General features: G+C 42.2%; 1 protein-coding gene across 6 annotated transcripts in view; it reads left to right on the top strand.

Annotated features, from left to right (window-relative positions):
- DNM3 (dynamin 3) overlaps positions 1–24218 on the top strand; it is a 168933-nt gene that overhangs the window by 128100 nt on the left and 16615 nt on the right. For all 6 annotated transcript variants that reach the window (XR_013775250.1, XM_079313623.1, XM_079313622.1 and 3 more), the window contains 3 exons: positions 16296–16460; positions 20484–20710; positions 21664–21897. Coding sequence is in view for 5 of the 6 variants with exons in the window: in XM_079313623.1 (XP_079169749.1) it covers positions 16296–16460; positions 20484–20710; positions 21664–21897 (626 nt within the window). In the remaining variant the exon portion in view is untranslated. The remainder of the gene's footprint in view (positions 1–16295; positions 16461–20483; positions 20711–21663; positions 21898–24218) is intronic.

The following is a 24218-nucleotide window of genomic DNA, read 5'->3' as shown; positions in this document are numbered from 1 at the left end:
CTCTCTCACCCCTTTCTCCCATTCCCCTTCTGATAAACACCCCAAAACTTTTCATGGGATGGATATGGAGTTTTAGCTGGAGTAGCAGATCCTCAAGTGTGTCACTTGATCCTCCAATAAATCTAAAGCAACCTTCTGTTAGACAAGATCAGTCTCTGACATGGTCACTGTCTCAAGTGTCCTTAGTACTGACAGTCCAGTCCAACTTGCTTTCATCACTTTAAATGTTCATTTTACGCTGTTGGATAAAGTTTTTCCTTCTCTCCTGCATCCAATGGAAGCTGTAACCAGCAGCCCACGGGAGCATCAAGATCTGTAGTCAGCTATTTACCTGCCTTTGCAGCTGCCTGCTCTTCTCTCACAAGGTGAAAACTCAGAGGACTGATCCTCCAGTTTGTAGACAGCAGTGAGAAAATCCTGCTTCAAAAGGCAGGAATTGTTTCCTTACACTGCTGCTCTGCTCTAGTCTGACCAGGGTCCCTAAATTATTGCACACACCTGTGGAACATGCAGTGCTTCTCCAGCCACATAAAGAAAGTGATCAAACAACAATCTCCTTGCCCAGCCTAAGAGAAGTCTTCTCCAAAAGTCACATTTCCACTTTTTAAAGCTCCACTAAGCAACAGGAGCAGCTTTGGGTGGATGAGTGAGTGCATGGGAGATTTTGGAGGGCACTATCCAAATCCCTTCCCTCTTTCCTCCCTTATATACATCCCAGCTTAACATGAGAGCTGCTGCAGAGCCCTTTCCAGCTTGAAGGCAGGGGAATATGGTTTGGAACATGGACAAGGATCTAGTGGGGAAGGAAGGAAGAGAGCCATATAGTTCATATAAGAGCAGAGTTATTCCAGTTTAACTGTCCAGGCCTCTCAGGCTGCACTGCGCTACCCAGGGGAGGCTGAAAAGCAGCTTCAGTGCAATGAAAATAAAATACTCTTGTTCTCAACATGCAGCTTCATTTGACTCTTAAGGAAATAGCACAGCAGCCCTGGGAAGAGGGGAAGTGTCAAGTGTTATGTGTCACCAGAATTCTCCTCCATCAGTGCCCAGTCCTGTACAGAACAGTGTTACCTCTATTGGACGTGCAGTGCTCAGCACATGTGCTCCTCCCATGGCCACATCACGGCAGTGTCCTGGAATCATCTGATGCTCTGTTGGATGTGCTGGGCTTTCCTTTCCATCTTTACTGCCAGCTGATGAGCTCCCTGTCCTGTGCAGCAGCTGGCATTGGTCTGTCAGCATACAGCAATGATTGGGTCCTGTTTCTGTTTTTCCAGTCCTTGAAGTTATCCCTGTCTTCCAGGACAGTGTGCAATCCCCCATTGTGTTGACACTACCTCACAATTCTGTCTAATGGGCAGAATCAAATTTAACTGGCAAGTTTGTGCTATTTTATTTCAGTAAGACCCATCCATTCAACACTTTGATGATTAAATCCTTCAAGGCTGCTTGTTCTTCTTTCCACATTAAACGAATCCTTCAAGGCTGCTAGTTTTTCTTTCCACATTGTAACTTATTTGTCTGTTAAAATGTTGTTTTACTGCACTATTCTTTCATTAATACTCATGTTTATAAGCTTATTTGCCAGTCTTCTAAGAGTATCACTTTGCTGAACCAAAGATCTGTCAAGTTTTCTTTAGTCAGAAAAATCAGTTAACTTACTGAGTTTGGCATGCCCTTCCATCTTCATTTTCCTTTTTTTAAATTTTATTTTAGGTCTCTCTTTAGAAGCATGTTCAAAAGTCTTGTATATAGTCATGGTTTGACTAACAAGCCTTTACTTGCATCAACTTTCTTCTCATTTTTTGTGAGTCTGGGTGCTGCACTGGCTGTTCCACAGAACCAAGGACCATGCTGAACATGTGAATGTTGGATTCTGCTGGGATTCTGCACCCACTCCATGGGAAGTAGCAGGAGCTGCATTACTGGGAGCTGATGTCTGAATATGGGGTGGATATCCATGATCATTTCAGGGTATTCTGCATAGTTTAATTCATTGTTGTTGTTGTTGTTTTGGGTTTTGTTTGGTTTTATTTGTTTGTTTGTTTGTTTTTTGAGGGTAGTAATTTATTTCCTCACTGCAGCCATTCACATCTTCTGCCCTGGTTAGGAGAAAATGATGGTTTTGCAGCAAGGTTTCTCTCACCTGACAAAGCTGGTGCAAGAATTTTGTCTGTGAAAGCATGGTCTGAGGAACCCAATGGAAATCATCTTGTCAGATAGGAAGCTTCAAGGCAGATGGCTCAGGTTTTCTCCTGGCCTGCTATGAGTGACAGAAAACTGCCTGTGACTGCCAGTAATTCACACTCCTGTAACACAGCATCTTCTCCTTTGAGACTATCACTGACCATGGTCTTTCTTCTGTGATTCCTTTGCTGCTTCCCTGGCCACTGGCTGGTTTTTGTTTTCAGATCCTTTCATTTTTCTACTGGTTCAGGTCCCATTCCATGTTTCTCTCAGGCAAGTTGATCTCTTAGTGTGCCTGTTTCCACTTCCTTCAGCAGTGGTTCCTGTGAACTTTGGATCACATCCTTGCAGATTTTCTTGCCACTAACCCATGGCCCTGCACTTTTACATCCTATCTGTGTGTGGGTGAAAGAAGGACATGCTTTTGTAGGCATCTGAATTGAAGTTGTGCTAGTTCATGCTGAGGTAGGTGTCTGTTTAATACTAGACAGCATTAGGCACAAATAAGAATTGTTTAATGTGGAATATGTAATTATCAGTTGGAAAATCTGCACACTCTCAGATGCGTTGTCAACACTTCAGGCCTCAAAGTGTGCAGTGTCCAGCAGCTGTGGTGTTAACCTTTGCTAGGCCATGCTGAACATGTGAAAAATCAGTAATTTCTGTGTTTGCATGGGATCTTTGTTTGCTGTGATTAATGGTCCACTAACAGTGTCCAGTGCAAGTTCAGTGCAATGTACAAAGTGTCTTTGATGCCAGACATGCTATAGTGCTGTGCAGAAACCAAAGTTAATAGTTGTAAGCCTGAGAAGACTGGAATGTTTTCAATTTACTTTTAAACAAATGACTTTATTGTGCCATTCTCACATGGGAGTAAATTCCACAGCTTTAGTGCCACATTAGACAAACTTTTTTTACCTGCTTATACTTTTCTGTTTATACTTTCTGTTTATACTTGGAGAAAAGAAATTGACCTCAGTTAGGAGTTGGGGGGAATAGGGCAGGACTATTAAATTTGGTGGGAATTCTGGCAGGGGTTTTGCTGGGAGCAGAGTGGGATGCAGGAGTACAGGATGTAGCTGAAGGATGATTTGTGGTGCAGTGTGGAGTTAAGGAATTTTTTTTTTCTTTATGCCTGAAAATCAAGCTCATGAAGGGCACCTGTAGGAAAAGCATTAAAAGTGGTTTTGTCACTCCAGAAATGGTAGGAAGTTGTAGTCTTAAGTGAATGCCAGTGGATACTGGGAAGGAGATTCCTGGTAACTGTGGTTGGGGGTGGATTGGGCTCAATTCCTGAAAGGAACATTTCTCATGTATGTAATGGGGGTGCTCATGACCTCAAGGAGAGAAAGTGTCCCTGAACTCACCACAAGATTTTCAGACTGACACAGGGAAGTTCAGAAAGAATTAGGCATTAATTCTTATAGGATGGACTAATACCATGACTTTTAAAAATATGAAATGTGTGCAAAATGCCTAAGTGGAAACGTGGATCCATCCAGCATTGCTCCAAGTGGGAGATCCTCTCATGATAATAAGTTCACTGTGATCTTCTGGTAGATAAAATGCACAACCTTTCCAGTGACTCCTTTTGATTGAAACATGAGTGTACATTAATTATGAACAGAACCAAGAGCACTGGATGGTTTTTTGAACTGCTCATTTGGCCTTTTTTGTACTAAACCATTTTTTTACAAGGCTTTTGTTTTGTGCTTGTTACGTGGTTTTATAAGTCCATATGCAATCAAAAAAAAGATTTGAATTTTATTTTGATTGACTAGTTTTTGCTTTTACTTGGGCTATCTACAGTTCACTAGTATTTTATGTTAAGGATCACTGCATGGAAATCCAAATGGGAAAAAATTATAGGTTTAAATGATGCTCAGATAAATGCAATTGCAAAAATTGGACAAATAAATCCCCTCACCTGAAAACAGCTTTATAGAGTCTGTTGTCTTCCTCTGACGTTTCTAACCTGCATCTAGTCTTTTCCAAAATAGCAGCTCCTCTCTGTACAGTGGTTTCCCATAAAACCTTACCTCAGTTAGAAAATGAACAAGGCAAGTGATGTAAATAATTATAAGTGTCCTCAGAGCCCTAAAGCCTTTGCTGTTACTTGTTTGGTCTCTAAAGCAAGATACACCTAAAGGTGATGCAGAACATGGATGGGGAAAAGGGTCTGAGAGTTATTTCCACTTCAGCTTGTGAGGCAGGGAAACTCTTCCAGCTTGGTTTCTTCTCACTATATGGTCTTTTTCCTATAAAACAACAAAAAAAAAATTGTGTATATTGATCATTACTGAAAGAAATCAATGTGTGTATAACAAGTGACAGCTTTTACTCATCCTGAGTCAAACCTGAGATTAGGAGTGGCACTCTCAGTGCTGTAAACCTTCTGGGGGCAGAGGTGATGCCTGTGCATGGTTTGTTTCCTCAAGCAGAACAATGATTTTGGTACAAGTCTGGATTTTCCAAACAGTCAGAATGTATCTCAGAGATTGTCCTGGTCCAAGTCCTTTTCCTGTGATGGGGAAGAAGCTGGGTAGGAGAGGACAGGATTGTTAAACCTGGGTGTTCCTGTGCAGCAGGTGCCCAGCTGCCCCTTCAGATGGGAATCATGAGTGTGTTGAGGAAATATCACCAGTCTCGAGGCTGTGTTGGGATTCCAGGCTGGGCAGAGTAAGGAGCAATTCTGTGCTTTTGCCTAAGATTGCTCCAGCTCTCTGTAACCCACTGGCTTCCTGGCCATCTGGAAAGGCAAGCCTCTCACGTGCAGAATGTCTTGGGAAAAAAAGAGGAGGAGGGAATGTGCTGAGCTGGAAGTGTCTCATCCCCTTTATCATCTCCCAAATGCCTGTCCACAGCAGGGAAATCACCTGTGCTTCAAGGGAGGGCTCCCCAGGGCGCCCCAGTTTGGCAGGCTGGTGGGGAACACAGGGCTCTGAAGGCAGAGGGTTTCTCAAATGAAATGATACTCGAGTCTTGCCACAAAGGTCTTAATAATCCATGAGTTTTAATATGGCCATAAGGCTATAAATTCAGGGATTTTGACCTCAAAGTCTTTGAGTATGTTTAAAAATAGCTCAGCCATCCTCATTTTATCACTTCATATACTCTGACACAATTTTGGAACCTGCCTCCATCCCATCTAGCAGGGGAACACTATAATTAAGACTCAGTTTTGAAAGGCTGTTCTCTCTTAGCTTAAGGCAGAACAAGGCTTTATGTATTTTGCAGGAGATTATAAACAATTCATTGGCTAAAATTAGCAGTAAAAAAGGGAGCCCCAGCTCTTTCCTGCCCTGTGGTTTGTACCACAAAGACTTAGTGTTTTTAAATCATGACAGAGCTCTCTAAAAACCTTGAAAGCATATTATGTATGTGTCACTTTGGCTCAGTTAGGAATAGTCTCACCTCCAAGCCAGAAGGCCATGGGTTCAAATTCCATGCCCGCCCTGGGATAGAGCTGTCTCCCAGTAATTTTATTGCACAAAACATTCAGAACCATAGGGGAAGAAGAGGGAAATTTCATGTCTGTAGCTCCACTGTGAGACGTTCAGTCCTTGGGATGATACATTAAACCAGGGCTCTTCTGTGAGCTTTGCTCAGCAGGCACAAACCCTGGAACAGGGGAGGGGGAGCCCTCGTGGGGGTGGCAGTTTTTTATTTTCTTGACAAAAGCAATCCTCAGGATTGTGTTTGTGAGCTACTGCTCCTCATCATGCTGCCATGGCACTGTTGAGTTTTGACTTTACTTTTTGCTGCCAATCTGTGCCAGCAGGGCACTAAATAAAATAAAAGCAATAAATCCTTTTGAACTGAAAATGCCATAATAGATAATTAAAAAGTTAAATTGCAGAAATAACCAACTGAAGTGCCAAGTTGGGGTTGTTTGTGGCAACAGCAAAGCCAGGTAATTTTAACTGGAAAGGTAAATTCCATATGGACACAATCCTAATTACTGATGTCCTTTACCTTCCCCACAGAGAGTGATTGAAGCTTTAAACTTTATAGTTTCATTGTGGTTTGTGCCAAAGGGAATGTGGTCTTATAACATGAAGTGTTTATGTTTGTTGCTTACAGACATGTGTATTAACTTATCAAAATCTCACCCTCTCTTAAATAAAATTTATTTTTAGGAGGAAAAAACCCCCATTCTTTCATTTTCTACTGCTTTTATAGAATATATAGAAGGGGTCTGTCATAGTTATACAAAATGGAAGCCATGTCATAAATGTTACATATAGCATACTTGCTCACAACTCACTTCTTACCCTGAAAATAATTTTCCCCAATATTTTTCAATTTTTGTTTTTGTGGCATGAATCCAAAATGCTCCTCTATGGATGATTTTCTTTTGTTTAGAAATATTTGTTGCATTTCAGTAAAGTGCTCAATGTTTTAAATTCCTCCTCTGCTCTGTTTTGAGGCTTTTTTTGCTACAGGAATGTTGCAGGTCCCATTTTTGCTTCCATCTTTAAAGAGGACCTTAAATGGAGAGTGTGGATATGTTGATCATTGATGCTCTGCTGGGGTAAGAGTTTCTGCCAGAATTTGTAGCCCACTGTCACTCTGCCTGACAGAGGGCTTAGGGAAAACCCACTGATGTGGATGAGAACTTTGAATCTTAGGACCTGAATTATCAAGTGAAATGTTTTGATGAGAACTCTGGCCAAGCTATGTTTGGGATCTGATTAACATCTGGGAAAGGCAGATTTATCAACATAAAATGCTGGTGGTTCTTGTGTGTCCACTTACTAAATTAGATTAAATACTTTCCTGTTTCTTAGTAATTTTTTTTATTTTTTTCAGATAGGCAATTACTGTGGGTAGTAAAGAGACTATGAGAATTGGGCCAAGAGGTGGAGGGATAATCCATCTTGTCCTGGCAGGAATGTTGGCTCATTTAGTCACATCTGGGATGTGGGTGGGGTGGTCCCTGCAAGGCTTGAGTTGGTAATGGGCTGTCAGAATTCAGGATAAAAGGTGGGTTAGGGGCTTGTCCACAAGACAGATATCTGTACTACAATGTGGTCCATGCTGGGAAAAGAAGATTGAGATTCCTTCCCATAGAGCAGTGCTGGCTGAATGTGAGGCAAAGGGGAACGGAAATGGTGCTGCTCTGGGGCACAGGGATCCAACTGTGTGAAACCAGTGTGGGTGCTATTAAAATGCCATCTTCCTCTCCTTTCCCCTTTCCTTCCTCCCTTCCTCCCCCTCTGCTGTCAGCCTGGCTGAGGAAAAGTCAAATAACGTACGACTGTGTTCCTTGGCATCACCCCTGCAATTTCCCTTTAGGGGCTTCAGACTTGAGAATGGGAGGTTTTAAATCTTGCTGATTCGTGCTGTTCCAGCAAGCATATGTGTGAGGAAAAAGAACAATGCCAGTTCGAAAGAGAAATCACAAGTGAGAAATCATTGCTGCTAAATCAGGTGTTGCAGAGGCCAGTGGAAAATTTGGTCACTAAGTAGGAAATTACTTTGTTTAGAGCTGGAAAGGTTAATGAGAATGAATTAGAAAGTGCTCTCTGTGTATTCAGCCCCTAAGGATTTGAGCAAAGTTAGAGGGATTTATTTACTGATTATCCAGACTACAACTGGCAATAAGATTAAGTGAGGAATTTTGGAACATGCTGACATTTCTTATTTGCATCATTTACTATGGAGATCATTTGTCGGTGCTGCACTGAGTTTGTGGTGAACCAGGGCTTAGTCTGGCCCAGCAGAGACAGATCTGGTACTTCTCATGGCTCGAGGGATGTGGGGGTGAAAACAGTTTAATGTCCTCTTTTGTGTCTCAGAGAGGAAACATCAAGTTTGTCTAGGTGCTTATCAGGGGAGAATTTCAGAATATTTTCCTAGAAACCATTAATTATGAAAAGAGCGGAGTTACAGGGGCCACATTGCATTAGATCAAGTAAAAATAAAAGATGAGGTTGTAATTTATAGAGCCTTGCAGTGGATGCTGTACAGAGCTCCCCCACTGCAAGGCTCCTCTGAGCCCATCCCTCCCAGCAGGCACATGGATCTGCACATGGATCTGCTGCCCTCCTCCTCCTCCTCTTCCTCCTCTTCCTCCTCCTCCTCTACTCACCCTTACTTCAACCAGGCTGCTGAGTACCCAGAAGTTGCCATCTCAGCTGGAACAAATGAGGAGGGACCATGGAAAAGGAGTTCAGTACAGGAATAATTTCTAACAGAATTATGATTTTAGTTGATTATTCTGGGTACCTACTTCTGAAATGATCACGTTTGGTGAAAAAAGTGCAACTCTTAGACACGTTAAGTCATAAGCTGCATTTGTAACGTCACCTCTGTGCACTGAGCACATACTTTTAATATTGAAAATAAGAAAATTCCTTGTTGCTAAAGGAATCCTTCAGCTAAGCTCTTTGCAATGTTGCCTGAATAAGGAGAATTTTGTTAGTGACCCTCTCTTGTGTGGTTACTGCTAAGTAAGGGAAGTAAATAACAGAGAAGAGAGGCAAGGTGTGATTTCAGTCTTTGTGTTAATACTTCCTTGATCAGCCTCTTGGATGACTAATTTTCTTGCTTTCTGTTCTCATCATCTTTGGTAGAAGCTCTGGGGCTTGTATTTGTTTTGGGTCTTAGGGGACTGCATACCACAGCCAGTAGCTTTAATCCTTTAATCCTCTCATGTCCGGCTGATGCCTCCACCCATTGATTGCCTCCTTTCTCAGCAAATGATCCTACTCCCCTCACACTTAATGGCCACTGCTGGATCTGGCTGCTGTCTCTGGGAATGTGTTTCATGCATCTGGTAACAAATCCACAAGAAATTTCAGCCTGAACATCATCTGGCCCGGTGGTTACACTTGGAGTCATCATCACCATCATGACTTGAATTCCAGGGTAACTCATCACTTTTGGACTTCCCAATATCCACTGATATCCTCCTACACTGAAATAATAGCAGATATCATGCCAATAGTACCTCATATCCGGGATTTTTTTTTCCTAATGTTCTCTTATAAATATGGGGCACTTCATGTATTGTTATGACAAGGAAATTCTTTGACGGAAAAGTTTGGAAATTCCAAAGTAGTATTTGTTTTATAAACAAAGGTGCTGTTTTCCTTATGCCAGCCTCTTTCTGCTTTTGCTTGTCCAGCAGTCTGTTCTGAAAGGCATGAAGCAGCTGTTGGCCCCCAGTCAAAACTTGCAGTGCAGGGAGGGTTATGTAAAAGTCCTTTGTGTGAGAGACGTACATGGCAGCAAATGGTGAAATTGGAGTGCAGATTCTTTGAGAGGAGAAAGCTATTCTCCCCACAGCAAGGTTTTATTTTTTTACTTGATCTTTGCATAGAACAAAAAGCAGAAGTTACTCTGATTTTTAATGTTTTGGTTTCTGTATTTTCAGAAATCTCTCTTTTTGTTGCAGTGCTGTGGGTAATTTCACAGCACTTTGCACCCAGTAGCACGTGCTGGATGGAAGGGATGTGAGACATTGCCTATTTAGTTTTCTCAAGGGAAATCTCTGTACCTAGGTCGTTTCTGAGGGATGCTCCTCTAATCCTTGAAAGAGATTTGCAGCTCTCCTAGTCCATCTATTTCTGTGCTTCACTGTCCTTACCATATAACACTTTCCAAATATTTATTTGACATTTTTTGTTGTCTGCAAAGATGCTTACCTTTGGCCTTCCCCAAGTAATTTCTTCGGAACTCATCAGTCCCAATTTATCCTACCTGCTCCCTTCAGGTAATATTTTACAGAGCCCTGAACCATCTTCAATGGCTTCCTGTGAAAACTCTCAAAATGTTCCTTAAATTTCTGCTGGTGTGATAACCAGCACTGGATGCACAATTCTTGTACTGATTTCATAATAGCCAGACATTATTGACTCATGCTCTGTTTCTATTGCCCTGTGGACACAGCTCCTTTTCTGCTGAACTGCTCCTTAAGTGGCCATTCTCACACTCTGTGTTTAAAAATTATTTATTCCTGCCTATGGAACCTCATAGTGGGATTCTTGGGGTGTCCTGTGCAAGGCCAGGAGCTGGACTTGATGATCTTTGCAGGTCCCTTCCAACTCAGGAGAATGTGAAGTCAAATACCTTCTATTCATAGTGAATTCATCTAGATTTGGAACCTGTTTCTCTTCACCATTGTGAACTCTGGTGCTGTCATCTGATTTGTTCACATTGCCTTCCAGTTTCTTCTCATCTGTACATGTAATAAATCCAGGCTATAACCCACCACCCTGAGCATTAAGGTTTTAATAAGCACATTATAAACCACAGCCCATGTGAAAGTCCCCTTGTTCTCCAGTTTGCCAGTGAGCCACTGACAGCTTTTCTATGCAATGAGCATCCAGCCAGTAACTGGAGGGAAAGCACACTTCCATTAATGAAAATGTCACTTGAGATTGTGTCAGAAAGCTTTACTGAAGTCTGAAATGTGTGGTATCTGTGTTAATACCTGTAAGATCTGAATCCCCTCTCTAAAAGGAGATTGGATTGATTTGCCATGATTAGTTATCAACCTGTTAAGAACTGTAAGGTGAAAGTAAATCCAGATTTCTTGGAGTCCTGAGAGTACATCATTACTTTCAGTCTCACAGTTCCAAAACAGCTTCTTTATGGAATAAGGCAGAGAGCCTGACAGATTCTGAATATTTGGGATGGTTAAAGCCATGCAGGTACCTGGGGACCAGTGTGTGGATTCAGCTAATGGTCTATACTGGTGTCCTGGTTTGAAGAGCAGGTGTCTGCCAATAAAGGCAGAAGTTTATCTTTGAAATGGAGAATGTAAACCCCCCTTCCTCCAAATTATTATTATAATTTTGAAATTAAAGAACTCTCAGGGAAAGATATGGGAATTAGGAATAACAGTTCTTTACTAGGAAAATTAAAATAGAAATGCAGTATTACAAAGAACAATCCCAAACACTGCCAGAGTCAGAATCCAAGCTGACACCCGTCAGTCAGTCAGGGTGGTGGCAGCAGTCCCATTCAATGGTGTCTGCATCCTCCTGCAGTGGCAGATGTGGTTCAGCTGGAGCAGTGCTCCTGGAGAAGGTGCAGTTTCCTCTGAAGGTGCAGGGATGATGTGGAAAGGTCTGGCTTTCCTCTGGAATCCAGTGTTAAGAAGGTACCTTGGTGTCCAAAATCTCAGTTTTTCTCTGGGTAGGAAAAGCTTGGCTGCTCCCCCTGGCTGGAGCATCTCCCAGTGGGATGATGGAATTTTATCAGTCATGCAGTGGGACTGAATGGGCCAGCAGCAGATGGTATCTGCCTGGAGGGAGGATGGGCTGTAGGAAAGGTAAAGATGATTACCCCAGCTGGTTTAAAGCTGGCCCATTAGCAGATAATATGTGCCAGGAGATCAGGGTCACTGCCCCACCCAGCTCAACAGATGGGGATGGAATACACATGGCTAGCCACATCAACCTAACACACACAGAGAAGAATTGGAGTAAATGCTGATTTAGACTAATCCAGAGAGTGAAATATTTGTGAACCAACTTGCACTAGGATGTATCATTCTTCTGGGTGTTTTGAAGTGAGAGAGATGGTGTGTGTGAGGGAAAGGCAGATCATAACCTCTGCTTGGAGCAGTTCAAGGCTCTGCTGAAGGCACAGCAGCTGAAAGGGACAGCCTGTGGGTGGCTCAGTAAAGGGAACAGCAGTACAAAGTCAGGACATGCTGAAAGTATGGAAGAGAGTGGCAAAGTCACCCTCTGTGAGGGAAAAGGACATGCTTCCAAGCTACCCGGGAAGTGTTCTTTTTCTGCTGCTTGCTTTGTTGTAAATACACAAAAGTAATGTATTGTCATTTACTTGTGGTTCCTTCCAGTAAGAAAACCTCGCTGTGTGAAGCCATCATGTGGTTTCAGCAATCCTCTGGCAAAAGGCACGCTATGTACAGCTGAGAGGATCTTAGCTAAATTATATATCCAGCATCAAACTGCAAGGAAGAGAAAATCAATTGTAAAGATTTAGGGAAAAGCAGGGGGGTAAGGACAACTGCAGTGTGCTGAGTGTTGGTGCATTAAAGAAAAAACTTACTTGGACAGGGATACATAAAATAGATTTTATATGTATTTTCAGCAGCTGTGAATTAAAACATAAATGCAATCTGGCTGGCATAATTAATTCTCAGGTGGTCGTTGTTGTTACGAACTTGGAACTGTAAATGAAAGATCTGAAAGCAGCTTTTAAATGAGCAATTTCTTACTGCAGCCATGGGCATTTCTTTGCTGCTGCTCTGATTTTTACCCTTGAGTCAGTCACCTTCCAGTCTGCTTCCTCTTGGTCACTGTTAATAGAATGCCTTTTTGATTAGAGAAAATTGCTTGATACACTTCTCTAATGAAAATGCTAGACAAATGCTCCTTCTTGGAACTGACATCAGGAATGTTATACAAGACATTCTTAAATATGTTGGCAGCTGCCCTGAATGTAATGAAATCATGGAAATTAGAAGTATTGCTCTCTCTGTGTGGCCAGCTCAGGACTGTTTTCAGTGTGTTACCCAGTTTTGCTGTGAATTTCAAAAGGAATCACTTTTCATTAAGTTTCCTTGGGACATTCTTGAACTTGCTTATAATTTCTACAATCAGAAAAAATTACCCTGATATCCTAAGGTATTACTCCTTTGTTTTGGATTGCACACAGGTCCTCATGCCTGCATCCCCAGTACTACACTAAATCATTGCTCTTGTAGCAGAGAGTTTACAATCTTCAAAAGATCGATAACTTTTCTGGTAGAAATGATGAAATCCTATTCTCACTGCAGCCAGCAGTAAAATTCCCACAAACTTAAGTGGTTTGGATTTCACAGGCAATTTTTAGTCTGCTCTTATATGACACATTAGTTAATCCTTAACACATTCTTAGTACAGAAGGTGTCTAAATGCAGAGAAGTTCAGAGTAGCAGTGGTGCACCTTGGGTTTCAGTGGCACCTTTTTATGCAGGGATCACAGAGCAGCTTCTGAAAAACAAGTGAGAGCCTCAGCAAGATGCAAGGGATTGATATTTTTAGTCTTCTAAGGTGCAGGGAGCAGAAGGGAAGGATGTCTGTGGGTGTGTGGAAAGGTATATGGAAGCACCACCCTGGCTCCCACCTTACCTTCTCTTCATCTGTGGTTTTTTCACCTGTTTCTTCTTTGTAGCCTTGGTGTGTTTTCATCACATATTCTGATTTGGAATTTTCCCAGATGAATTAATTTACTTTACCTGTTTTTTAGCACTCTAGCTTCTTCCTTAGCTTCTTTGCTCCCTAAAGTAATTACTCCCTAAAGTAATTTGCATTCCTTTGAAATAGTGATATTCCATTCCTGTCAACAATTAATAGCAGTATTGAACAGGAGTCAACTTGTCTTAGTCTAGATTCATGTGCTGTCACTTAGCACTTGGTGTTGGAACTAGTGACTTCTGGGGATGAGGAGCTGAAATTACTCTTCTGCTGGGAAAGGAAGGATGGAAACCTGTTTGCACCTTCTTTGTTCTCCTTTCCTGCTCAGCTGGGCCATTCTGCTCTCGGTGGTCACAGAGCTGGGAGGGTTTGCTGCCATGTTCTGCTTTGGGTTTATTCATTGAGCAGACTTTCATTGCAGGAGCCTTCTGTAAGAAAGAGTGGCAGGGGCTTGGGCTGAGGGGTGGCTTGCACTGAAGGTGGAGTCAAGAGAGGCAAGAGCTGTGAAAGAATGGCCTGGAGGTGAAATAGGGCATCTCTGCCCCTTGTGATGCCCAGCCTCACCAGGCAACCTCACTTCTGGCTGCTGCTGTTGGCACAGAGCAAAGAAAGCTTTCAAATGCTTGGAGGTGTCCTGGAGGGCACAGGAATCTGCTGGAAGCACATTTCCATCTGCATGATGCGATGCAAACAAGATGGTTTCTGGCATGAAAAGCCTTCAGTTGAGACATCAAATCATTAGGAATGCTATGGCCAGAAGCTTTCATAATAAATTACTGTAAAGTCATGAAAGATTGATCTTTTTTGATTTCAGAGAAAATAAATCAACAGTATGAAGTCAGCTCTGTTACAGTTTCAAACAAGAGACTATTACCCTTTGCCTTCAAGATCAGAGACAAATTACTATTTTTACTTTACATTCACTTGATGAGGATAATGATAAACATCTGTCACTTTGCTGCTTAGCCAGTTAGGAATCTTACTGCAATCTGTAATTTAAAGAGTAAAAAAAAAATAAAAAGGAAAAAAAATACATGAACAAACTGCACTTTATATAGACAGCAAAGAAGAAAAGAAAGAGAATAGTTGTCAAATTCAGGGGAACTGGGAAGGGGGCATTTTTTGGCCTTCAGTTGCTTGGCTAAAATCTGCAAATATATGATAGATGTATGATTTTTTATTTATTTGATATTTCATCAGGAAAACTACCATTAGTTTTTCTTTAGACATAGAGGCTAAGGAAAATAATCTTTGCACTGTGACTTTTGGCTTACATGCAGCTTATTACCAAAAAGATTAAGGTTTGTAAGGTAGTGTCTACCAATGTTACAGCATTGAAAACCCTGCTTTCATCAAGAGCTCTTCCAGTGTCTTCCACAAGTCACAAGATTTTTAATTATTTTTAAAGATCAGCTACTTTTCCAGTAATCCACTCATACTTTTGAAAGTTATTTTACAAAAACTCAGTTTTATTTCTAAATGGTATACTGGGTCTTATTTCTTAACAAAACTATAACTTAACACATCACAAACACACCATTTCATTTAGACTGGACTGACCAAGCTGAAGTTGAAAAGGTTACAAGTGGTCAACCTGCCCATGAGCAGAAGCACAGCCTGCACCAGGACATGGAATTAGGAATCCCTTCTTGGCCCAGTTTCATGCAGGAAGAAAGCTCTTTGGTGACATGTTTGCATATTTAGCACTAATGGCCTTTCTCTGGTGGGTTTGAGACTGATCTCAGCTGCTCCAGAAATCTTTGGAGCACCAGCCATGTGCCAATTTTAGTAATAGCTCTGTTGTAAATGGAGCTGTGCTGGCAGGGTTTTGCTGATACACAACCTGTTCTCCTTATTGGCTTCTTCAGTTTTTGCAAATCTTTTTTGTTTCTTCATGTTCTTCACATCCAAGGCCAGGTTGGGTGGGGCACTGAGCAGCCTGGTATGCTGGGAGGTGTCCCTGCCTGGAAAGGGGGTTGGAACAAGGTGAGCTGCAAGGCCCTTGCAACCCTAAGCACTTTGTGATTCTGTGATTTTATGCTTCTAGGTACTCACAGAGGAGATTCAGATTTTGTAGTTGCTGCTAATACTGCTCTGGCAGTCATTTTCAGAGAGAAGTATTATGGCAGAGTTTGGGGAACAATGTTCTTTGTACTGTCTGGGTAGAAATTCTGTTCTTTTGGCATCTTTGAGCCTCAGACAGTTTGATTTTCACCAAAAGGTGTTTTTTTATTTTTAAGTTTTCTTATATTTATACAGGCCAGACTGAAGCAAAGTAGAGGCGTTTTAGCTTCCAGTTAAAGTTCCTGGTATTTAATTAGATCAGCTGTTTACATATTGAGAAGCTTATTTTCTGTCTAATGAAAAAGAGACCTCAAATATATAATCCAGCCTTGAGCATTGGAAGCAATGATGCTTTTGCTGTTATCTTTTGTAAATCCTTTGTTTATATAGGTTCTGTTTACATCTAACAGGTCTGAGACTGAACTACAAAATTTGTCACAAATCAGCCTCAAATAACAAGGGTGGGTTTAACTCACAGAAGGGTCAAATTCAAAATCCAGACTTGTAGAGCTGCTTTCTTCCATGGGTCCAGCTGGCTGAATGTGAATGGTACAAAATTTGATAATAAGTATTGCAGTAAGTGATATGAGATAATTTCTTGGTGTGCGTCTTTGTCCAAAAACTTTAACATAAAATTAGAAATTTCTGTGGAAATACATACATCTACTTTGTGCAAAAGGTCTCATTTGGCATTAAACTATAAAGGTCCAAATTTCATGATGCTGAACACTAATGTGAAACAGGCCAAGACATCATATTTTAAGCTGTGGATAGACTTTGTATGAGTTATATTGCTTGATAACTACATTTTAAGTCTAGGGTTTCTTCCCCCAACATATTTCAAGTTTATTGCAATCTGAAAGGCTTTTTTTTTCTTCTTTGTAGACTGAAACTGAAGAGAATGGGCAAGCAGATAATTTTTCAATGGACCCCCAGCTGGAAAGACAGGTGGAGACAATTCGAAATCTTGTGGACTCCTACATGTCTATTATTAACAAATGTATCCGAGATTTGATACCGAAAACAATCATGCACCTCATGATCAATAATGTAAGTACAGCCATGGCTCTAAATTAATTCAAGGTGTGTCTATCAGATCTCTCACTCTCAAACTCACCTCTGGAATACAGCAGCAACAGCAGGTACTAAAGAGAAGGATAAATATCACACTCGTAGACAAAATATTCCAATATTGCACAGTGCTTGGGAGTTCTGCAGCCTTCTCAAAGGCTGGCACACTGCCTTGAGTGCTTATCTCAAAATCCTAAAGACTGAATTAATTTACATCTTAATCAAAACATAAGTCATTATTTAAAGGTGAATCAAAGTGGGGAGGTTTTGTTTTGGTTTTTATTTGATGTGTTGCTTTTGATACAACAGGAAAAGGAGTTGGGAGCTCTGCAGCCTGTGAGAGCAGCAGAGCAGAGTTGTGCTTCCTCAATTTTCAATCTGCAGGCTTTTGTCATGGGTTCATAAAGCAGTTCTTACTTTGTTTGGGTTTCTTTATATTTTCAGGTTACCATTTTCAAGGAATAAATCTGCAAGCTTTGGACACTGTTGTTTAGATAAGCAGATGTGGTTGGTTGATTTATTGTGTGTGTCTTTCTTAGATCTGAAGATTATTTGGGTAAAAAAATGGCTTTGAGATAGGGCTGTTTTTCCACTGCAGTGGGATCTCAGCCTTCACATCCTGGCTGAGTTCTGAATGGGCCTTGATGAAAACTAAGCTTAATATTAGTGCCACTGCTGCCATATAAATTACTAATGGGAGGCACAGCCCCTGCTAGTTGTGAGCAGCACCATTTCTCAGAGGTCATCAAACCAACCAGCCTTTACAAGTGCAATATGCTGTGAGGCAAATATGATTAGAAAGTAGCATTTGCTTTTGACTCAGAGCCACCTCTAGCCTTCATCTGATGGATTTCATTAGCCCTGTGGAATTTATGTTGCATTTAGGAGTTAGGTGGTTGGACAGGAAATTTCAGTGGGATTTCCTGGTGTATTTAGTATGAGCAGAATTTTTGCACGAGAGCAAGAGATTTTTCATTCACTTCTTTGGGTTTAGGGGAGTCAGGATAGAATTAATGCTCTAGTCATGGGTGAGTTTTTACAAAAAACTATGGGAGCAATGGAATTACCCTTTTTTTTTCTGGAAGTCGGCCATGCTCTAGACTTCTTAAGTTGAATGTATGTCCTGACTGCTCTTTCCAGGTCATTGCCTTGACTTAGCCTATCTCCAATGTCTTTGGAAAGGCTGGGGTTTAGCTTTCATTTCATAAACAGCAGAGCTCAGTGAGCAGTTGCTTTTGAAAGGTTACATTAAATTTTCTGCCACTCACCTCCTCATCTGGAATCATTTAGGGGTCTCTGAAGTGTGTGCGTCCCTCTCAAGTCCATCACTGGAAGATTTTGTGCTTTCAGTCTCATCAGCTGTTGGTGACATTAATAAAGCCTGCCAGGCTGGCACACAGAAACCACACATTTAAAATATCAGCTACCTTTCAGCTGACCTCATAGTCCCAAGCTGCATTTGGGCTTCACACTAAGCTGTGGCCTACACCTCCATCCTAGAGTTTAAATTTGTGGCAAAGAATCAAAACATTTCAAAGAACTCTGAAGAGTGACACTACAAGCATTAATGAATTTGTTTCTGTACACCATAGGCAGTAAAATACCATTTTGAAAACAATAGGTAAAATAGCAATTCTTAAAAATCAGGGCTATTGAAAAGAAAAAGAAGTGGTTGAATCAAGAGTCCTGAGCCCTGCCAAAAGGTTGTGCAAAGATCTGGAAAGGAGTGGAGCTGGGATGGAAGGTGGGTCCTGCTATATTGTGTGTGTGTGTTCCTTGGAGTATTCAGAAGTCCAGCCCATCCACCAGGAGTTAAGTGAAAACACCCTCCCTCCCCCTTAATGAACATATTCTGTATTTTTTGCTGCCCCATCATGCTGCTTCTCAAACTCTGGAAACAAATCGATCCCAAGGAATTTGTTTCCATGACAATTGCAACCTCCCAAGTTTTCCTAGAACTTCCTTTCCACTTTGTGGGCCCATAAACAAGTACTTTCAATTCAAGGAAAGTATCAGATTCAAACTCAGTGTGCAGAAAATAATTAGAGGCTGTCCCTGAGCATATTTTGGAGCCTAAGCATAAATTATTGTATTCCAAGTGCATCCCTTGTTCTTCCCCTCGGGTGGATGTTGATTACCTTAAAAGAAAAGACATTTACCACACAGAGCTGCATTGAGTTACCATTACCAATTCAAACATGCCCAAACAAAACACACATACACAAATTTGTATTTCATGGTGCCTTGGTATCCTGGATTATACAAGAGGGGTGATCTTAAGCGTAGTCAGTGTGTGCTCCATGAACAGTGCTGATAGTGATCTCAGCTGAGGAGAAAAACTCCAGAGGACTTGTTACTGCCAAACTGCAGGTCAAGGAATGGGTTGTGTTTGCATTTGAGGCAGTGCCATGTGTTCCCTTCCCACTGCTGAGGTTCCAAGCCCCCCTTACCCCATGTCAGAGTGCCAGGGCAGATTTGGGGCACTGGCATTTGGATGTTTGCTACGGTTCAGCTTTGACTGCAGGCTTGATGTCTGTGAAGGAAAATATTTTAAAGCATTCCTGTGAGTCTGCTTTCCAGAAAGGAGCAACCATGAGTAAGCATCACTTTCCCTTCCATTTCCAAGCTGGAGAAAGTGGCTGTGGTAGAAGATCTTTCTCTGTCTAGGACAGCACAGGAGGGCAGGAGGCTGATCCAAGAAGCATCCTTAACACAGCAGTCTTCCCTTTCCAGAAGAGTTCAGGGATTTACTCAAATCCTCTGCCAGTGACAGACAGGGACCTCTCAGGATAATTGTCACAGGCTGATTTTTTTAAAACAGATATTTGTGGTTTAACAATGCGTTTACAATCAGCTCTGGCCTTAATCTAATTTTAGGACTTCTTTTTTTGAAGTGATGCCATTAAAATGCTCATTTCATCGAGCAGAATGTGATGCTGTTTAACTATGATATCTGTTTTTAATGCTGAGTTTTTGGCAATCACAAGGAAAGTAGTGTACTCTGGCTCTTGATCAGTACCATCTACTGGAAAACAGCATGAAACTCATGGAAAAGTTTTGCAGGCTTTGCTAAGAATTTGTGCATCTCCTGTCATATGTGAATGGGAGCTGACAGCCAAGGCCAGGCAAGATGGTTTTGTTTCCCTGTGAGGTCTGTCCTGGCTGGCTGCTCGTTGTGGTGACCAGAAAGGGTCCCTGCTCTGGCTGACTGCTCTCACTGACCCTGTCTAAACACAAACAGTGCCTTAGTCTCACTTGCAGGGTTTAAATCCCAAAACAAGCACAAACCCATGTGCAAACAGAGCTCAGGTTTATGTAATCAGAATCCTGGGAATGTATTATCATCAGTATCTCCAGCTCAAAAAAGCTTTATGGAGCAAAGCACCAGATGAGAAATAGATCAGAACAGCAACAAAAGTCTCCAATGCAAGGATTTAGTAGGTCAGCAGTTGGTCCATTTACCACAGTCTTATTTAATCAGAGTACCTCTAGCATTTTATGTCTCTTAATGTGGCCCAGGTTTCCATAACCAGGGCAGGCATAGCAGGAAATCAATATAGTAAATTAAATTACTTGGAGACTTCTCCCTTCAGTTTGAAAGTGTGTGAATGGATTCTTCAGAATCTGACAGACTTGCTGGAAATTAAAGACACTGTCTACAGTAGGTAAATTGTTGCTAAAAAGTAATTGACAGGTATGTGATAAAGCTTGAAAATTCCCATTCCTGGGGAATTTATATCTGATGGTACAATTTATGGTACCAAAATGGCCTAAAATGCCAGCTGGCTCATGGGAGCTGTTGAAAAACCTGTTAGAAATGGACTGTAAGCAGAGGTGTCACCTCAGAGATGCAGAATTGCAGTAGAACTGGTATAAGAACTGGCTGATACATTCCATCGATCTCCCCCTGTATTTGCTCAGCGTTGCATTTTCCGTAGAGATTTTTGTTTACTTTTTGGTAGTTTGAATTTCTTTTTATTTTTGTTTTGTTTGATGAAACAGGTGAAAGAATTCATCAACGCCGAGCTGCTGGCTCACCTGTATTCCTCGGAGGACCAGAACACTCTGATGGAGGAGTCGGCGGAGCAGGCGCAGCGGCGCGACGAGACCCTGCGCATGTACCAGGCGCTGAAGGAGGCGCTGGCCATCATCGGGGACATCAGCACCAGCACCGTGTCCACCCCTGCCCCCCCTCCCGTGGATGACTCATGGCTTCAGCAGGCACGCAGGTGAGGAGCCTCCAAGCTGCACTGCCACGAAATTCAGGCAGCGGGAGCTCCCTCCTCGCTTGTTTTGTTGGGAAGATGCTCAAAATCAAAATGTTTTCCCATATATATACCTGTGCTGTGGGTATGTTTATGTGAGCGCCAGCAGGATATCATCCAGTGGACTTAGCTTCTGTGATGCTTCAAATGATGCCTTAAGTTTCAGCTTTTATATTTCCCAGATTCTGTGCTGCATTGAGGTGTGACTCGGAACTCCATATAAAGTTTTGGCAAGTTCTCCTCCCAGCTCAGTCACACAAAACAATCCTTTTCCAGCCCCAGAACCAAGGACACTGCTGCAGCTTCAGCCCCAAAAAGTGCAAACAGCAGAATTGAGGAGAGAATCTGGGAGGATGGGACTGCAGAACCTGGAGCTGGAATTGGACAATTAACCCAAATATGGAGATGGAGCAAAACTTATAAAAGTGTGAAAATTTGTGACTCTGAGCCCATCTTGGGTGTAGCCACAGCTGGGCTCTTGCACTGCCCAAGGTGAATCCTTGGAAGGGCTTTTAATAAATCCCTGCTTTATTCCTTTAACTCTGTCTAAACTCTCTTCTAGGCAGCCTGTGTAGGCATCACAAATAGCAGCTCCTTCTGTCACCCCAGTTGTGTATCCACTTAGTGTCCTTTTGCAAGGTGTTACAATAATTCAGCATCTCAGGCTCCACGTCCTAGAAATTTCACATTAACAAAACATGAAACCATTATATTTACCTCTTTGCTTGTATGCTGTCAGTGGGAAACACATGAGACTTAACTGTATGTGATCCTCTGACACTGACAGCAAAGTAAAACGCCAATAGAAACCATCTGTCATAGGTTTTGTGTCGAAAGCAAAATAAAATCCATCAAAGAAAACCCAAAACCCGAACCCCCATCTTACTGAACTTTTACAATCTCTGCTATTTCACCAGATCACCTCCTCCAAGTCCTTCGACTCCGAGGAGACCTACACTGAGCAACCCCCCGAGCAGACCGCTATCGGGCCGCGGGCCCGCTCCTGCCATCCCGTCTCCAGGCCCGCAGGCGGGGGCTCCGCCCGTCCCGTTCCGCCCGGGAGCGCTGCCCCCGTTCCCCGCTGCTGAAGCACACGGAGCCCCTCCCCAGGTCCCCTCTCGGCCCAGCCGGGCTCCTCCCAGCGTGCCAAGGTAAGGAGCTGGCTGTTCTGCTGCTGGCATGGCTCTCTCCCTCTGGCATGGCACCCTACCAGCGAGAAAAAGCAAAGCAAAACTGGGCGCTCTCTACACGCTCAAAGGTGTTCGATGGAACCCATTTTTGGCACGTGCTCTGTTGGAAAAGATAGGAATACTTTTTTCATTGAACAAAATTCTAGTTGGTCAGTTGGAAGCCCCTGATTTGCTTACCTTAAGAACCCCAGTTGTGGTTGTGTTGTACCCTCATAAGGGCTCAGAGAGAGAGAGGTCACCTACCCCGACCAGGAGAGGGGCAGTTCCCCATTTCTGCCCTTCTGAACCTCACCAGAGGAAACGAGGGCTCTCCTGGGACAGAACAAGAGCAATTCTTGTAGAAGCAGTGGAACAAACTGCTAGGAGTCTGATTCTTGCCCTGCAAAGCTAGTAATTTCCAGCAGTCCCTAGCTGTCTGACAGAGTACATCATATGGTACCAAGCCATTAGTTCAGAATAAGATTATCTTCAGTGCATTATTTCCTTTCCTTCCCAGGGCTTTGCATTAACAGTAGCTTTGCATATTGTATAATTTTCTATGGCATTAACTGCTCTTTTATATAAGTTATATGAATAGAATGTCCTTAATGTTTATTTTCACAATGATGTAATACACCTAATCACTTATATATATATATATATATATATATATAGTAAAACCTCTGATTCTGAGGGATTCATTAACATTCTAAATTATGAGAGGCGTGGGCAGATAAGGCAATGTTGGAACAAAGGGGTTTCTCCATTTTTGATAAATTAACTGTTAGATTGAAAGTACTCACAGTTTGGGGGAAAAAAAGAGCCAGCTAAATAGGAACAAAAATAAAATGTGCACATTTTCAATTTTAAAAATGGTAATTGAGTAGAGAAGCTTTGGAGGAGAATTTTCTTTTAAATAGGTGAGATCTGTCGTAGTTGTCAGTAACTTAAATTTGAGGCTCAGTGTTTCTAATATAATTACTCTTTATAATAGAAAGCATAAATAAATGAGGTATATCAAAGGAATGAAGTATTTTAATATATTTGCTATGAAAAGGGCATTGTTGCATCAATGCCCAGCCATGAAACACTCTTTCACCTCAATGGATATCCTCAGCTCACAGTAGGGACCGCTGGGGAAAAACATGGAATTGCCATTCCAAACTTTTCCCTTTGGAAGGGAAAAAGGCTGGGAGAGGCTGGGGCTGGGGCTGGGGCTGGCCCTGCTGTTTCCTCTGAGCCATCAGAGGCCAAATCAATGAGCTGAGGTGCAGTTTTGCCAGCTGTGCTGCCAGAGAGAACCATGGCTCCTGTCCCCTCTCCCTGCCAACCTGCGTGTCTCCTTCCCCTCCCTGCTGTGGTTGTGCATGGACTCTGCTTTTCCTTTCCTTTGCCAAGAGCATGTCTGATGATCATCTTTTTCATGCCTAAGTGATAGGTGGGATGGAGACCAAAAAGGAATTTTCTAGTACTCAAAAGATACGTGGGTAAGCAGCCATGGGAACCATTCAGTGTGGGAGCACCACTGGTGGCATGAACAGCAGTGGTGGATAAAGGAGGTCAGTGATTTTAAAGTGCTGTAGCTGGATACAGAATTGAATGTGAGACTGCCTGACATTTTTGTGGAAAAAAATAATCTGCAATACACATCTTCTGGACTGGATCCTAGTTCTCTCTTTTAGAGCTATGAAAACCCCAGACAGAAAAAAATCTCAAGTGCTAAAGAATGAAGGAAGGGTTTGCCATTCTGCTGAAACTTCAGGTTTCTCCTGCTGACTAAACTGTGAGGGAGGAAATCCCAGGGAAGGGGCTGCAGGGGAAATCACCTGAGGGGGACAGTGTGGCCAGCTCCTGCCCTATTAAATGTTTCTTTTGAGCCCTGGAATTTCAGCTACGCTTGGTCTGGTTTTAATAACAGCCTTTGCAGGATCATAGGAAATTGACTCAGAAAATGGGTCTGAGATATTAAAAGGGGAAAAAAAGAGTTTTAAGGAAGAGTTCTTGTGGAAACTTGAGCTTTTTCTGTGACTTATTTTGAACTGGGGCTCTGTGCTCTGACTGTTCCACCACCATTTTCTGCAGTGATTCCTTGAAGTGTTGGGATCTGTCTTATCTAGGAAAATAGTTCAGCTTCCTGAGAAGAAAGCAGTATTTTAAAGTTTATCTCACTTTTCAAAGGAGCTTACTGTTGCAGCCCCTGTCCCTTTCACATGGAGCTGAAAAGCATGACATGCTGTAGAAATACGAGGTTTCCATTTTCTCCTCTTCTGCCTTAAGATAAAATGATGATTTTCAGGGGTAAG

Source organism: Erithacus rubecula (assembly GCF_903797595.1).
Source record: "Erithacus rubecula genome assembly, chromosome: 10".
In the NCBI taxonomy this organism is placed as follows: domain Eukaryota; kingdom Metazoa; phylum Chordata; class Aves; order Passeriformes; family Muscicapidae; genus Erithacus; species Erithacus rubecula.
Note: the sequence above shows the minus strand (reverse complement) of the source record. Positions and strands in the feature narration are given on the sequence as shown.